Source organism: Lagenorhynchus albirostris, chromosome 15 (assembly GCF_949774975.1).
Source record: "Lagenorhynchus albirostris chromosome 15, mLagAlb1.1, whole genome shotgun sequence".
Taxonomy (NCBI): domain Eukaryota; kingdom Metazoa; phylum Chordata; class Mammalia; order Artiodactyla; family Delphinidae; genus Lagenorhynchus; species Lagenorhynchus albirostris.
In genome coordinates this window covers 52,661,764-52,679,055 of record NC_083109.1, presented here as the reverse complement: position 1 = coordinate 52,679,055, position 17,292 = coordinate 52,661,764, and the positions used below count along the sequence as shown (strand labels likewise).

General features: G+C 44.5%; 1 protein-coding gene across 1 annotated transcript in view; it reads left to right on the top strand.

Moving 5' to 3' along the window:
- The window catches only part of ADCY9 (adenylate cyclase 9), a 130,593-nt gene that overhangs the window by 105,841 nt on the left and 7,460 nt on the right, over positions 1 to 17,292 (top strand). The window contains exons 7-10 of the mRNA XM_060122697.1: positions 2,246 to 2,454; positions 5,693 to 5,852; positions 12,225 to 12,373; positions 17,176 to 17,217. Coding sequence (XP_059978680.1) covers positions 2,246 to 2,454; positions 5,693 to 5,852; positions 12,225 to 12,373; positions 17,176 to 17,217 — 560 coding nt within the window. The remainder of the gene's footprint in view (positions 1 to 2,245; positions 2,455 to 5,692; positions 5,853 to 12,224; positions 12,374 to 17,175; positions 17,218 to 17,292) is intronic.

Below are 17,292 nucleotides of genomic sequence, written 5' to 3'. Positions count from 1 at the left end.
ACTGTTTCTCCGCAGCTGCATCCCAGTTTGTAATCTCTTCTTGTGGGACTGTTGAATCATATGCCTCCTCCTGGACTCTCCACTCTGGGAGGCAGGACCCTGTCTCTCATCTCCACTCTACGTGGCATCCAGTCCCCACACCCACAAGTGCTCAGTAGGGCTTGGTGGAAACGATGAATAAATACAAGAACCTAGAGCCTGGTTTGAGTTCCAAGAAGCCAGCTCCCTGCATTTTTCCCAAATCTAACCCAGCTTAGTGTTCCAAGGTCAAAAATGCATACCCTCCCAACCCCAGAGCCAGAAGGATTTCTCATTCGACTCCATTTGTTCATCCAGCAGATCATCCCTCAGTGTCTGTTACATCCAGGCCCTGACCAACCCCGAGAGTCCTAGTGAACCAGACAGGGCAGTTCATGCCTGTGGGGTTGAGTTTCGTCAGCCTCCTGGGTGGTGAATACCGTTAATACCCCAGGCGAGGCTCACTCTTGTGGACTTGGGAGTTGGTTGGTTGGTGCCTTTAAGGCAAAACACCAACCTTAATCCTCACAGCAACCCTTCAAGGAAGCTTATGATTATCCCCATTTTACCAAAAGAAAGCCGAGGCCAGGAAAGGCCGAGCGGCCAAGATCCCATCGCTAGGATTGGGCACCTGCCTGATTCAGGGCCAGGAGCTCCCACCCACTCCCGGTGCTGAGTACAGAGCCTCCCCAGCAGAGGGCACAGGTCACCAAATGCTCACTGAGCGTCTGCACCGCCGGGTCCTGCTCCTGGGGCTGGGGTGTAGCGTCGACAGACACTCACAGGGAAGCAGTAACCCGGCAGAAATGAGAATCCAGACACAGGGGCCCCATAATGGCCGCAGAGCACACCGACCCCAGGTCGAGGGCCCAGAAGGAGCCCGTGTTAGTGGGAGGACTAGCAATTAACTGAATTAAGGAACGTTCCAGAGAGGGGCCAGCACCTGCAAACCTAACCTTGGAGATAAGACAGAGCCTGGGTGCATCCAGGGAGCTGTGGGCGCTTCTGTCTGGCAGACAGGGTGGAAGGGGCAGGTGGGCAGGGACCCGATGACAGCTTCCCACACTGTGGACGTTATGCTAAAGGCCAGGGGAGCCATTGAAGGATCCAGAACAGGAGTTGGCACTATCAGACTGTGTTGTATAAAGGTCACGTGGCTGAGTTGTAGGTAATGGGAGTAAATGAGCCCGGAGGCCTGGGGTGCAGGTGGGACGCTATTCCTGAACCACAGGGCCAGCTGGTGAGGATGGGAGCGATGCAGGAACGGTGGGAGGCTCCAAGCCGCCCCCACATTAGGCCCCCGCTGCACTTTGTGACTTCCCATCTAAGCATCCCCAGCACCCATAAGGCGCAGGGTCCCATTTTATCCCTCTTTCCAGTTAAGGAAATGGAGGCACAGGGACAGTAGGTGACATGATCAAGATGCCACAGCCCCTGGCCGGGCTCCTCCTTGGCTGTGTGACCTCTAGTGGCCACCTCACCTCAGCGTCCCAGCCTGTGCCCTGAGATTGGGAGCATTTCCTCCTTGAGGGCTGTGTGAGCATCGATTGAGGTCGTGCCCCCAAAGGGTCCACATGGTGCCTGGAACAAGTCTCTCTCAGACTCTTTGGCGTTGTCGTCATTTTTTCCCTCCTTCCCATGATTTCCTGACATGATGTGCATGTTGCTTTGATACACTGATGACACCACCCATCTCAGACTCCTGTCTGTCCCACCATTAGGCCATGAGCCCCCAAGGGGGTTGTTTCATGCCTGCCCTCGAGCCCTGCACAGCGTCCAGGCCCAGAGCAGGCTCTTGCTGTCACTGTTGCTATTGACCTCCTACTTCTGTATGAAGCCAGCTTTCACACACCCTGAGCCTGGGACCCAGCGTTCAGTGGAAGCTTCTAGCATGTGGCTTTCCTGTTACTGTCTCTACAGACGCAGAGTCACTGACTTTGCCTGTCGATAGCTCGCCTTTCAGGCTCAGGGCGTCACATGCCTGTGAGAACTTAATTGGTTTGTAATCAGTTGCTGTGTGACCTTGGACAAGTTTCTTCACTTCTCTGTGCCTCAGTTTCTTCACTGTTAGGTGGGGTAGGAGACGGCCTGCCTGAAGCACTACTCACCCTGTACCTGGTCCGCAGGAGGCAAGTGCTCAGCAAGCATCTGCTGTTTTTTCCGCCTGGATTATACTTCTCCAGGAGGATACATCCAGCAGCATCTGTTCACACTCCCCCCCAAACAGGTTATAAAGAATTCTCCCGTGAAGACTTTTGCCAGTGCCACCTTCAGCTCCCTCCTGGATGTGTTTCTGTCAACAACAGTGTTTCTGATTCTCTCCATTACCTGCTTCCTGAAGTATGGGGCCGCCTCCATGCCACCCCCGCCGGCCGCCCTGGTGGTCTTCGGAGCAGCCCTGCTTCTGGAGATCCTGTCCCTCGTGGTCTCTGTCAGGTAAAGGCCCACCTGCAGCACTGCCCAGCTGTTAGCCTTTAGCTCCCTCTGCTGGTGGAACAGCCAGCTGTCTCCATAACCCATTTCGGGGACGGTCCTCTTTTCTTCCCTCCCCCAGCCTGCTTCACTGGCTCCTCTCTCACCAACACGGGCCCTCAGCACAGGTGGGCACTCACCTTACCAGTGGGTCACTGTCCTCTGCAGCCCTAATGCCACCAACTAGTCTGCTGATCTCCCAAATCAGATACTTAAAGAGAGAAAGTGGGAAGATAGGGAATAAGAAAGCAAGGCAGAGAAAGAAGAGGTAGGTGTACAGGGTACAGCTGGTAAGGGGCTGCCAGCACATCAGCAGGTGCCTCTCCTGAATGTAAGGGTGAAACCATAAACCTCTAGAGGAAAGCACAGGCCCAAGTCTTCATGAGCTCGGATCAGGCAACGCTTTCTTAGATACGACATGGAAAGCACAAGCAACCAAAGAAAAAATAGTTAAGATGGACTTCATCAAAATTTTAAACTTTCATGTTTCAAAGAACACCATCATCACTTTTCACCCCAAAGTGAAAGAGAACCTACAGGATGGAAGAGAGTATTTGCAAATCATATCTGTGACAGGGGTCTAATATCTAGAATGTTAGCTCAATAATAAAAAGACAGTCAACCCATTTAAAAATGGACAGAGTGTCCGAAGAGACAGCAGAGTCCCTCTGGGAGGCTGGGCCCTCAGGGCTAGCCCAGTTTCAGGCCCCACCCCACTCAGGAAGCTCACAATGTTTCTACTGATACAAACAGGGCCTCCACTCACGCTGGGTCCTTGCACCAGGCCCACCCCCTTCCTCCAGCCCTGTCCTCTCAGCAGGACAGCCCCACACTGGGGATCGGAGAGAAATGCGGTAAAGGGCCCTGACCTTGAGTTTCTACTTCTCCCCAACATCCCAGGACAGGAAACCACAGCTTTGGGTCTGGCCCTGAGACTCCCAAACTCAAGATCCCTCCCTTCGAAATGGATGAGCTGGACACCTGCCCCCTCCCTTCCCCCCCAACTCCCCACTGAGGCCCATTCAGCCCTTTGCCAAGGGCTTTCTCTGGCTGCCAGGGGCTCTTCCCTTCCCTCCTCCTCCTCCCAGTGGAGGGAACTCTAAGGCACATCCTCACCATCTCCCCAGATTCGCCACCAGCGTGGAGCTGCATTGCCCACAGCAGGTGACTCCTCCCCAGCACAGCCCTCCCCTGGGCCTGCCTCCCTCCATGTCTCCACAAGCTGCCTGGGACCCACTTCCAAATGAACTGCACTCTCTGTGGGCCTGCCCTGGGCCTGGGGACACCCGAAGGGACCAAAACAAGGCATCCTCTGGCCCCTAGTCTTTTTTCTTCTTAAAACAAGCTTTATTGTGATATAACTCACAAACAATAAGTTCACTCATAAGTGTACAATTCACAGATTTTTAATAAACTTACAGAATTGTGCAAACATCACCACCATATGATTTTAGAACATTTCTGTCACCCCAAAGAAAAGCCAGTACCTACTTCCAATCACTCCCCTCCCTGCCCTGAGTTTCTGTCCGATGCGGGGCTCACAACTGGTTAAGGCTCTTGATCCCTCTGAGGCAAGCGTTTTCTCCATACCTTTTCTAAAGAACCCTTTACATGATTGTTCCCTGTTCTTTGGACCCAATTTGAAAAAATCTGGCCTAAGCCAGGTTAAGGACTGCAGAGGACTGTGGGCCATGAGGATGCCAGGCCTGGTTGTGCCCGGCGCACCCACATCTCTGCGGGGCCACTTTGCTCCTGCCTGAGCCTCTGGTGTGATGTTGGTGCCCAGGAGAGGGCGGGGCCTGGGGGATTTCCTCTGGCCCCACTGAGGGTGGATATGGGACCCTAGGTCAATAAGGACCTACACTGGTAACTGAAGGTGTGGACGCCTGGGTGGATGCGAGAGGCCCTTGACAGGCTTTTTACCTTTGAAGGCAAGGGAAGTGGGCCTGCCCCACCTGCACCCTCACCGAGGTGTCTTTAGAGGGGACTGTGTGCGTGGTTCTCCCTCCCGAGGCGGACCCCCAGTGTCCTCTCCTCCACCTCCCGCTGCTGTTGACCCAGGGATTCTTCCTGCAGAGAAGCAGTTCTCGGCCCCACACACTCAGCTCCCCATTCTCCATGAAAAACGTTTTATGATGCCACATCCCTACCCTGAAGTATAGCCCACGTATACACACAATTTCAGAAGCAATCAATGAAATGCCATCACTCCAATGTGAAGGAGAAATGGCAAGAAAGCCATTTAAAATAATATACGTGTAGCGCTTCACCTCGAATATGCCAGGGCATCACCACCTGGGCAGCCACGCCAAAGTCGTCAGCTGTTTGCCCTTGTGCACTGATAATATGACAGCTCCCAGTGCGGACTGTTATGAGTGTGCGGGTTTGGTGGTATGAGCCCCAGGAGCCTGTGATGTGGTTTCTGAGATGCTGACGACTCTTGGTGGTGTCCCAAATAAAACTACGGGTAATGTTGTTTGGTTTACCCAGTAGCTGCACTCCTGGAAAATTCAGTGTATGTTACTGCCATACAGAAACCACTTTCTGTTTGTAAACAAAACGCAGTTAGGCTGTAGGCTGAAGTCATCGTCAGCAGGGGGTGTGTAGCAGTCATGTGGGGCTTAGGGCAGAGCCTCGCTGTACATCACAGGACATCACCCATCCCCAGCTCCTGCCTATTGGTGCCAGTAGCACCTGCAACCATTGAGGCACCAAAAAAGCCCCACAAAATTCCGAACACCACTGATTCACTTTGTTATAAAGCAGAAACTAACACACCATTGTAAAGCAATTATACCCCAATAAAGATGTTAAAAAAAAAGAAAAAAAAAATTCCGAACACCTCCTGAACCACCCACTTGAGACCTCCCTAGAAGCAGGCAGTAACAGGTGACAGGTGACCTTTTTCAGGACCTGTTAGTATTTGCCTGCCTGGTTCTTAAATGCTCCATTTAGACTCACAGAGGCCTATGCTTGTCTTTTACAAGCACGTCTTATCCGAATGCAGCAAGTAACCTTAAAATACGGTATGGTGAGCTGAGTGAGTCCAGTTTACTTGCCATTGATCAAAAATAAAGGAGGCGGGGGTTCTGCCCGCCGCCCACACCAGCGGCCACAGCATAGGCCAGGGTTGGGAGTGGCCCTGGCTTTGGGTCCCCCACCCACAGATACCCCGTTTCTCCTTTCTCCCCCCCGCTCCCAGGATGGTGTTCTTCCTGGAGGATGTGATGGCTTGTACCAAGCGCCTGCTGGAGTGGATAGCCGGCTGGCTCCCGCGCCATTTCATCGGGGCCATCCTGGTGTCCCTCCCCGCCCTCGCAGTCTATTCACATGTCACCTCCGAATTTGAGACAAACATACACGTAAGTAAAGTCTTGGTGATTTTGTGTCGGTGCTCTTATGGACTCCCTGATCACTTTTTAAAAATATAAGCCTGATGGCTTGGAACAGCAATTTAAATATAGGCCCTTAAAGAGGCGCAAACTCTTTGTCAGTCCTTTGAACTTGTCTTTTTAAAAGACTTGCCTGGGACAGAGGAGCGGGCAGGGAGGTCAGCCCAGGGGCTGCTCTGGGGAGATTCCCTGGTGGACCTGTGTCCTCTCCAACCCCTCTTGGTGTCCTCAAGTCCCAAATCGTTTTTTTTTTAATTTTTAAAATTTATTTTATTTATTTAATTTTGGCTGTGTTGGTTCTTTGTTGCTGCACGTGGGCTTTCTGTAGTTGTGGCGAGCGGGGGCTACTCTTCGTTGCACTGCGCGGGCTTCTCAATGTGGTGGCTTCTCTTTTTTTTTTCGAATTTCATTTTTTTATACAGCAGGTTCTTATTAGTTATCTATTTTATACATATTAGTGTATACATGTCAATCCCAATCTCCCAATTCATCCCACCACCACCCCCACCACCGCTTTCCCCACTTGGTGTCCATACATTTGTTCTCTACATCTCTGCCTCTATTTATGCTGTGCAAACTGGTTCATCTGTACCATTTTTCTAGATTCCACATATATGCATTGATATACGATATTTGTTTTTCTCTTTCTGACTACTTCACTCTGTATGACAGTCTCTAGGTCCATCCACATCTCTGCGAATGACCCAGTTTCGTTCCTTTTTATGGCTAATATTCCATTGTATATAAGTACCACATCTTCTTTATCCATTCATCTGTCAATGGGCATTTAGGTTGCTTCCATGACCTGGCTATTGTAAATAGTGCTGCAATGAATATTGGGGTGCATGTGTCTTTTTGAATTATGGTTTTCTCTAGGTGTATGGCCAGTAGTGGGATTGCTGGGTCATATGGTAATTCTATTTTTAGTTTTTTAAGGAACCTCCATACTGTTCTCCATAGTAGCTGTATCAGTTTGCATTCCCACCAACAGTGCAAGAGAGTTCCCTTTACTCCACACCCTCTCCAGCATTTGTTGTTTGTAGATTTTTTGATGATGCCCATTCTGACTGGTGTGAGGTGATACCTCATTGTAGTTTTGATTTGCATTTCTCTAATAATTAGTGATGTTGAGCAGCTTTTCATGTGCCTCTTGGCCATCTGTATGTCTCATTTGGAGAAATGTCTATTTAGGTCTTCTATTAGGTCTTCATTTTTTGATTGGGTTGTTCGTTTTTTTAATATTGAGCTGCATGAGCTGTTTATGTATTTTGGAGATTAATCCTTTCTCCATTGATTGTTTGCAAATATTTTCTCTCATTCTGAGGGTTGTCTTTTTGTCTTGTTTATAGTTTCCTTTGCTATGCAAAAGCTTTTAAGTTTCATTGGGTCCCATTTGTTTATTTTTATTTCCATTACTCTAGGAGATGGGTCAGAAAAAATCTTGCTGTGATTTATGTCAAAGAGTGTACTTCCTATGTTTTCCTCTAAGAGTTTTATAGTGTCTGGCCTTACATTTAGGTCTTTAATCCATTTTGAGTTTATTTTTGTTTATGGTGTTAGGGAGTGTTCTAGTTTCATTCTTTTACAAGTAGCTGTCCAGTTTTCCCAGCACCACTTATTGAAGAGACTGTGTTTTCTCTATTGTATATCCTTGCCTCCTTTGTCATGGATTAGTTGATAATAGGTATGTGGGTTTATCTCTGGGCTTTCTATCCTGTTTCACTGATCTATATATTTCTGTTTTTGTGCCAGTACCATATTGTCTTGATTACCATAGATTTGTAGTATAGTCTGAAGTCAGGAAGCCTGATTCCTCCAGCTCCGTTTTTTCCCTCAAGATTGCTTTGGCTATTTGGGGTCTTTTGTGTCTCCATAAAACTTTAAGATTTTCTTTGTTCTAGTTCTGTAAAAAATGCCATTGGTAATTTGATAGGGATTGTGCTGAATCTGTAGATTGCCTTGGGTAGTATAGTCATTTTCACAATATTGATTCTTCCAATCCAAGAACATGGTATATCTCTCCATTTGTATCATCTTTGACTTCTTTCATCAGTGTCTTATAGTTTTCTGACTACAGGTCTTTTACCTCCTTAGGTAGGTTTATTCCTAGGTATTTTATTCTTTTTGTTGCAATGGTGAATGGGATTGTTTCCTTAATTTCTTTTTCTGATCTTTCGTTGTTAGTGTATAGGAATGCAAGAGATTTATGTGCATTAATTTTGTATCCTACAACTTTACCAAATTCATTGATTAGCTCTAGTAGTTTTCTGGTGGCATCTTTAGGATTCTCTATGTATAGTATGTCATCTGCAAACAGTGACAGTTTTACTTCTTCTTTTCCAATTTGTATTCCTTTTATTTCTTTTTCTTCTCTGATTGCCGAGGCTAGGATTTCCAAAACTATGTTGAATAATGGTGGCGAGAGTGGACCCTCTTGCCTTGTTCCTGATCTTAGAGGAAATGCTTTCAGTTTTGCACCATTGAGAATGATGTTTGCTGTGGGTTTGTCGTATATGGCCTTTATTATGTTGAGGTAGGTTCCCTCTGTGCCCACCTTCTGGAGAGTTTTTATCATGAATCGGTGTTGAATTTTGTCAAAAGCTTTTTCTGCATCTGTTGAGGTGACCACATAGTTTTTCTTCTTCAGTTTGTTAATATGGTGTATCACGTTGATTGATATGCGTATATTGAGGAATCCTTATATTCCTGGGGTAAATCCCACTTGATCATGGTGTATGATCCTTTTAATATATTGTTGGATTCTGTTTGCTAGTATTTTGTTGAGGATTTTTGAATCTATATTCATCAGTGATAATGGTCTATGATTTTCTTTTATTGTAGTATCTTTGTCTGGTTTTGGTATCTGGGTGATGGTGGTCTCATGGAATGAGTTTGGGAGTGTTCCTTCCTCTGCAATTTTTTGGAAGAGTTTGAGAAGGATGGGTGTTAGCTCTTCTCTAAATGTTTGATAGAATTCACCTGTGAAGGCATCTGGTCCTGGACTTTTGTTTGTTGGAAGATTTTTAATTGCAGTTTCAATTTCATTACTTGTGATTGGTCTGTTCCTATTTTCTGTTTCTTCCTGGTTCAGTCTTGGAAGGTTATACCTTTCTAAGAATTTGTCCATTTCTTCCAGGTTGTCCATTTTATTGGCGTAGAGTTACTTGTAGTAGTCTCTTATGATGCTTTGTATTTCTGCAGTGTCTGTTGTAACTTCTCCTTCTTCATTTCTAATTTTATTGATTTGAGTCCTCTCCCTCTTTTTCCTGATGAGTCTGGGTAAAGGTTTATCAATTTTGTTTATCTTCTCAAAGAAGCAGCTTTTAGTTTTATTGATCTTTGCTACTGTTTTCTTTGTTTCTGTTTCATTTATTTCTGCTCTGATCTTTATGATTTATTTCCTTCTACTAACTTTGGGTTTTGTTTGTTCTTCTTTCTGTAGTTCCTTTAGGTGTAAGGTTAGATTGTTTATTTGAGGTTTTTCTTCTTTCTTGAGGTAGGACTGTATTGCTATAAACTTCCCTCTTAGAACTGCTTTTGCTGCATTCCGTAGGTTTTGGGTCATCGTGTTTTCGTTGTTATTTGTCTCTAGGTATTTTTTGATTTCCTCTTTGATTTCTTCAGAAATCTCTTGGTTATTTAGTAACGTATTGTTTAGTCTCCATGTGTTTGTATTTTTTTACATTTTTTTCCCTGTAATTTATTTCTAATCTCGTAGTGTTGTAGTTGGAAAAGATGCTTGATATGATTTCAATTTTCTTAAATTTACTGAGGCTTGATTTGTGACCCAAGATGTGATCTATCCTGGAGAATGTTCCGTGTGCACTTGAGAAGAAAGTGTAATCTGCTGTTTTTGGATGGAATGTCCTATAAATATCAATTAAATCTATCTGGTCTATTGTGTCATTTAAAGCTTGTGTTTCCTTATTAATTTTCTGTCTGGATGATCTGTCCATTGGTGTAAGTGAGGTGTTAAAGTACCCACTATTATTGTGTTACTGTTGATTTCCTCTTTTATAGCTGTTAGCATTTGCCTTATGTATTGAGGTGCTCCTCTGTTGGGTGCATAAATATTTACAATTGTTATATCTTCTTCTTGGATTGATCCCTTGATCATTATGTAGTGTCCTTCCTTGTCTCTTGTAACATTCTTTATTTTAAAGTCTATTTTATCTGATATGAGTATTGCTACTCCAGCTTTCTTTTGATTTCCACTTGCATGGAATATCTTTTTCCATCCCCTCACTTTCAGTCTGCATGTGTCCCTAGGTCTGAAGTGGGTCTCTAGTAGACAGCATATATATGCATCTTGTTTTTGTATCCATTCAGTGAGCCTGTGTCTTTTGGTTGGAACATTTAATCCATATTCACATTTAAGGTAATTATCAATGTGTATGTTCCTATTACTATTTTCTTAATTGTTTTGGGTTTGTTTTTGTAGGTCCTTTTCTTCTCTTGTGTTTCCCCTTTAGAGAAGTTCCTTTAGCATTTGTTGTAGAGCTGGTTTGGTGGTGCTGAATTATCTTAGCTTTTGCTTGTCTGTAAAGCTTTTGATTTCTCCAGCTGAATGAGATCCTTGCTGGGTAGAGTAATCTTGGTTGTAGGTTCTTCCCTTTCATCGCTTTAAGTATATCATGCCACTCCCTTCTGGCTTGTAGAGTTTCTGCTGAGAAATCAGCTGTTAACCTAATGGAGTTCCCTTGTATGTTATTTGTCATTTTTCCCTTGTTGATTTTAATAATTTTTCTTTGTTTTTAATTTTTGTCAATTTGCTTACTATGTGTCTCAGTGTGTTTCTCCTTGAGTTTTTCCTGCCTGGGATTCTGCGCTTCCTGGACTTGGTTGGCTATTTCCTTTCCCATGTTAGGGAAGTTTTCGACTATAATCTCTTCAAATATTTTCTCTGGTCCTTTCTCTCTCTCTTCTCCTTCTGGGACCCCTATAATGCGAATGTTGGTGTGTTTAATGTTGTCCCAGAGATCTCTTAGGCTGTCTTCATTTCTTTTCATCCTTTTTTCTTTATTCTGTTCCGCAACAGTAAATTCCGCCATTCTGTCTTCCAGGTCACTTATCCGTTCTTCTGCCTCAGTTATTCTGCTATTGATTCCTTCTAGTGTATTTTTTCATTTCAGTTATTGTATTGTTCATCTGTTTGTTTGTTCTTTAATTCTTCTAGGTCTTTGTTAAACATTTCTTGCATCTTCTCGATCTTTGCCTCCATTCCTTTTCTGAGGTCCTGGATCATCCTCACTATCATTATTCTGAATTCTTTTTCTGGAAGGTTGCCTATCTCCACTTCATTTAATTGTTTTTCTGAGGTTTTATCTTGTTCCTTCTGGTACATAGTCCTCTGCCTTTTCATTTTGTCTGTCTGTGAATGTGGTTTTTGTTCAATAGGCTGTGGGATTGTAGTTCTTCTTGTTTCTGCTCAGTGGCTTCTCTTGTTCTCTTGTTGAGCATGGGCTCTAGGCACTCAGGCTTCAGTAGTTGTGGCACACGTGCTCTGTATTGTGGCTTGCGGGCTGTAGAGCGCAGGCTCAGTAGTTGTGGCACATGGGCTTTGTTGCTCTGCAGCATGTGGGATCTTCCTGGACCAGTGCTCGAACCCGTGTCCCCTGCATTGGCAGGCGGATTCTTAACCACTGCACCACCAGGGAAGTCCCCCAAATCAGTTATTTTCTTACACGTTTTACAAAGAAGCATCTGACCCATGTTTCCAGATGATACAAGGTAATATTCTATTATACATCAGCTATACTTTATATATTTTTTTAAAAGTTTAAAAAAAAAAGATAATGTTAGTCTGAAGAACTGGCACAAACAATTGACTGGCACCTGGATCAGCTGCTGTTGATCAGGGAAGGAGCATCCAAGTTAAACCCCATAAAGAGTGAATTCATCCTGCTGTGGAAGATTACATTTTTGGTGCCAGCGAGTATAGCATGAAGTACTGGGTGGGCTGGCTGCATTTGATACCTAAAACCAAATCACATTTCCACTGACACACAGCAGGGTGCCTGGAGGACAGGCTTTGGGAGGTAACTGGTTACATGGTGGAAGTTCTCAACCAGGGCAGTCTACCTTTCCTCTCCTCCAATGTGACGTGTGCAATTTGCACACATCAGGAGAGGAATTTTAGTGCCAGTGAGACTTGTAACCGAAAGCTCTGGTAATTAATGATTTATGATCTGTCCCTGAAACCACCAGATATTTTGTTAAACAGAAGGACAGGTAAGTGAGCGTGTCGTTTGCTCTCGGGGTGCCCAGTTGGAGGGAAGGCAGGTGAGCCCGTGTGGCAAGGAGGGGGCCTGGGGTCCTCACCGAGCCTGCCCCTCATTGCAGTCCACCGTGTTCACGGGCTCGGCTGTCCTGATCACCGTGGTGCACTACTGTAACTTCTGCCAGCTCAGCTCCTGGATGAGGTCCTCCTTGGCCACAGTCGTCGGGGCCGGGCCCCTGCTGCTGCTCTACGTCTCCCTCTGCCCAGACAGGTACGTGCACTGTGCCCTCCACAGAAGGACCACCTTTCTTCTTCTCCTTCTCACTTTTTCTTTTTGTTTTAATTGAAATATAATTGACATAGAACATATTAGTTTCAGGTGCACTATGTAATGATTTAATATTTGTGTATATTGTGAAATAATCACCACAGTAAGTCTAGTTAACATCTATCACCACACAAATATTTTTTTCTCGTGATGAGAACTTTTGAGAGTTACTCTTGGGGGAATTCCCTGCCGGTCCAGTGGTTAGGACTCTGAGCTTTCACTGCCGAGGGTGCGGGTTCGATCCCTGGTCAGGAAACTAAGATCCCACAAGCCATGCTGCATGGCCAAAAAACAAAACAAAACATGTCACTTTCTCAGCAACTTTCAAATATACAGTACAGTATCATTAACTGTGGTCCCCATGCTGTGCATTACTTCCCCAAGACTTGTTTATTTTATAACTGGAAATTTGTACCTTTTGACCACCTTCACCCATTTCACTCACCTCCCACCCCTGCCTCTGGCAACCACCAGTCTGTTCTCTGTATCTATGAGTTCATGGGGGTTTTTGTTTGTCTTAAGATTCTACATATAACTGAGATCATACGGTATTTGTCTTTCTCTGTCTGACTTATTTCACTTAACATAATGCTTTTAAGGTCTGTCTATGTTGTCACAAATGGCAGGATTTTCCTTCTTTTTTATGGCTGAGTAATACTGCATTGTATATATACCACATCTTCTTTATCCATTCATCCATTGATGGACACCTAGGTTGCTTCCCCTCTTGACTATTGTAAATAGTACTATAATGAACATGGGGTTGCAGATGTCTTTTCAAGTTACTGTTTTTGTTCCCTTCAGATATATTCCTAATAGTGGAACTGCTAGGTCATATGATAGTTCTGTTTTTAATTTGGGGGGAGCCTACATACTGTTTTCCATAGTGGCTGTACCAATTTACATTCCCACCAATAGTGCACGAGGCTTCTCTTCACATCTTCAACAACGCTTGCTATTTCTTGTCTTTTTTATAATACCTGTTCTAACGGGTGTGAGGTGATGTTTTACTGTGGTTTTGGTTTGCATTTCCCTGATGATTAGGGATGTTGAACAGCTTTTCATGTACCCATTGGCTATCTCTGTCTACTTTGGAAAAATGTCTATTTAGATCCTCTGTCCATTTTTTAACCAGATTGTTGGATTTTGCTGTTGAGTTGTGTCTGTCCCTTGCACTTTCTCGTCAGGACTAATGCACTCCACCCGAACAGACATTTCCTGTCACAACATGAAAGAGCTTTCAGCATACATAAAGTCAACAACTTGATGAAATGCCCAAAGAGTAATACACAAACGAAAGAAAAAGAAAATAACTTTAATAACATTATATGTATTGAATATTTGCCTGCAGACATCCTGGGGTGACCATCCCCAGCAGACATCATGCAGCAGTCACACGCTTGAACTCGCAGTTGTCCCTCGGTATCTGCAGGGGATTGGTTCCCAGACCACCCCTTGGATACCAAAATTCAAGAATGCTCAAGTTCCTTCTATAAATGGCATAATATGAATATTTTCATATAATCTACTAATGCCCTCCTGTATACTTTAAATCATCTCAAGATTACTTATAATACCTAATACAATGTAAGTGCTATGTAAATAGTTGTCAGCATGTGGCAAGTTTAAGTTTTGCTTTTTTTGAACTTTCTGGGATTTTGTTTTTCCCTAATATTTTCAGTCTGAGGTTGGTTGAATCCGCAGATGCACAACCTATGGACGCAGAGGGTCGACTGTACTTATGATGAAGAAGTTTGAATTTAAGAAAGTAGGACCAGAAGCCGTTTCATACAAGACTATCAAGAAAATGAAGTGATAGAGGTATAGGTGACACAAAAATGAAAAGAGGAAGCTGGTCCTAACCTTTTGTAGTAGGGCCAGTGTGCCGAGACAGGTTACAGAGTGTTGAAGTGGAGGAAATGAAGAAGTGTGATGGTCTTGCGAGTGACCTGGCCTTATTCATAAATATCATGTCATAACAGTTCTCCATGTTGTAACAGGAAACGTTAGGGCAATGATGAATCACTGGAAATATATCATTTATCTTGAAATCCTTCCACATATTGAAGAGTGGATTCCATCCCTGGTACTCAGATGGCCTTCAAAGCCCTCTCACGGGGACTTCCTTGGCGGTCCAGTGGTAAAGACTTCGCCTTCCAATGCAGCGGGTGCGGGTTCGATCCCTGGTCGGGGAGCTAAGATCCCACATGCCTCGCAGCCAAAAAAACCAACATCAAACAGAAGCAGTATTGTAACAAATTCAATAAAGACTTTAAAAATGGTCCACAACAACAACAACAAAATCTTTAAAAAAAAAAAAAAGCCCTCTCACAGATGGTGTGGGGAAGAGAAACAGGAGCTTTGTGAAGACCCCTGGGGGCAGGATGTGTTCTTACTGCTGTGCTACAAAGAATTTAAAAACTAAAATATAGAGGATGGCAGTGATAGGTGCTATATTTGAAACATCCTTTGTTAATGAAATCCAGTAAGACCCCTACCTTTCATGTGTTCTACAAATTAAATCACATTTGGTTCTTAGCGTTAAAATGAGTCTGAGGGCTTCCCTGGTGGCGCAGTTGTTGGGAGTCCGCCTGCCGATGCAGGGGACGCGGGTTCGTGCCCCGGTCCGGGAGGATCCTGCGTGCCGCGGAGCGACTGGGCCCGGGAGCCATGGCCGCTGGGCCTGCGCGTCCGGAGCCTGTGCTCCGCAACGGGAGAGGCCACAGCAGTGGGAAGCCCGCATACCGCAAAAAAAAAAAAAAAAAAAAATGAGTCTGAAATTACCTGTTGCACATTTGCAACTGGTTTTGTGGCTTTTAACCTTTTCAACTAAATATGTAGTTGGAAATACGATGATACCTTGGATAGCAGAGTGCACACGGTGAGTAATTTATTCAGAAATTTCAGGGGAATGTCTCAAAGCCATTAAGCTTCTGTTTCTGTAACAGACTTCTCCTAAATGTTGGACTTTTTTGTAACTGCTTATGTTTTATGTTAGCACATATTAAAGAATCATTTATTTAAAATTACAGTGGGTTTAGGTTAGGATATTTCAAAATTACATGGGACATTTCCCTATTGTGCTTTGCAGGGCATCTAACATTCCTGGCTCCCCAAACAATCAGAGGGACCCCCAGTGTTTCCAAAATGCCCCCTAGGAATGGTATTACTGTTGCCAAGAACCATTGCTCAAAAGTAGAAAGTGGTCCAAGTTGTCTCAATATCAGACAAAATTGCCATAGTGCATTTTGGGTATTACCAAAGCAGTGGTCAGTAATGGACAGGGTGAGTATCCTTCCTCAGTTTACTTAATGAAATAATAACCACATGAAAGATATTCAAGTTCTCTGCAAATTAAGATCAAAAAGGAAGTAGAAATGTCATTCAGCATTTGAAAGGAAACTTTAATGAATAGTTAAATTACTTTAAGCAAAACAAAGTGTCATTTTTCCTTTCTGAAGGTGCAGCCTTTTGGAATTATGGTCATTATAAAGCTCTTTCCCAAGAGCATGAAATTCAACAGTCTGACTTTTAACCTTTTAGATCCAACACAAATACTCCATCAGCCATTCACAGTGTCATTTAGTCACTGGTGCGGGCCTTTTCCACTTGGATCTAGAGAGCCGTAGCGATAGGAAACCCATCCATCGCCTTTTCACCTAGAAATCAAATAGCAGGTCTTGAGGTAGGGCTGGCGGTTGAATCTCTGCTGGACCCAGTACACCCGCATTCACGCAGAATCTTTTCAGCCTGTCCACCCTGTCACTGCTGAGCCGAGCCCAGCGTAGGGAACATGTGGGGAGGACAAAACATAAACTCAACTCCTGTGAAGCTGGCGGGGGGGACTCTTCCAGCTTTGGGGAGACACAGACACGTGGGTTACAGCAGTGTCACAGTCACGTCTGGATAAGGGTAAGAAGAGGACAGTTTGTGTGTAGCTCTTGTTTTTCTTTCCTTTTCTGTGAAGTCATTTAATACCTCCTGTAATCAAAAAAGCCACTCTGAGCCCACACTGGCCTTTGTTGCCCAGGAGAGCTGCTCACAGGTGCTCTGCAACGTCCCCTTTTCAGGGAGCAAGGCTGGGGGACCTGAAGGACGAAGCATCAGGGCACTTGCCCCGGGTGGAGAGCTTTGGGTGATTTGTGGGCCTGAGTGGACGCTGGGTAACATGACCCCAGAGGAAGCTGTGCAGCATGTGGAGAGAATGGGGCTGGGTGTCTTGGGTACCTTCCCAAGCACCAAGAGAGAGGTCTTTAGCTAGGTGTGGTTTTGATGCCTTAAAATTGGGGTTTGATTGCTTTGGGCATCACCAATAGCAAAGTCCGGCTTCTCCAGTAAGTAATCTGCCAACGCCTCCGGCGGGGCCTTTTGACATTGATCCTTTGTCAGTAGACTTTGCTGTTTGAACGTGACTGAAGTTTCTAGCCTGTAGGACACGACACCATAGATAAGTCCTTAACAGCAAAATGAAGTCCTTAGAGATTCTTCCTTGATTTCGCTTTTTAGTGGTTGTGCCTACTTTCCACAGCTGATATAAAGGCTTTTACATTGTTGTCTTTACCATTTTGTCATTCTTCATTAACACACAGCATCAAATTATAATAGAAATTTACTATCCTTAACTTTCTACCTTGATCTCCACCTTAAAAATAGGAAAGTTGTTTTTATTTAAACTCTTCTCAGATTGCTTTGTATAATGCCCTTTTTGCTTTTTATAATAATAGTTTTGTGCATTTTAATTTCAGTTCCATAGTAATTTCACACCTGGATGCAGTACAGAATTTCAGGTAAGCTTTTAACATTGTGCCTATATCTGAATAAATGGGTGTAACTGTATTATTACTGCTGGTTATTTCTAAGTT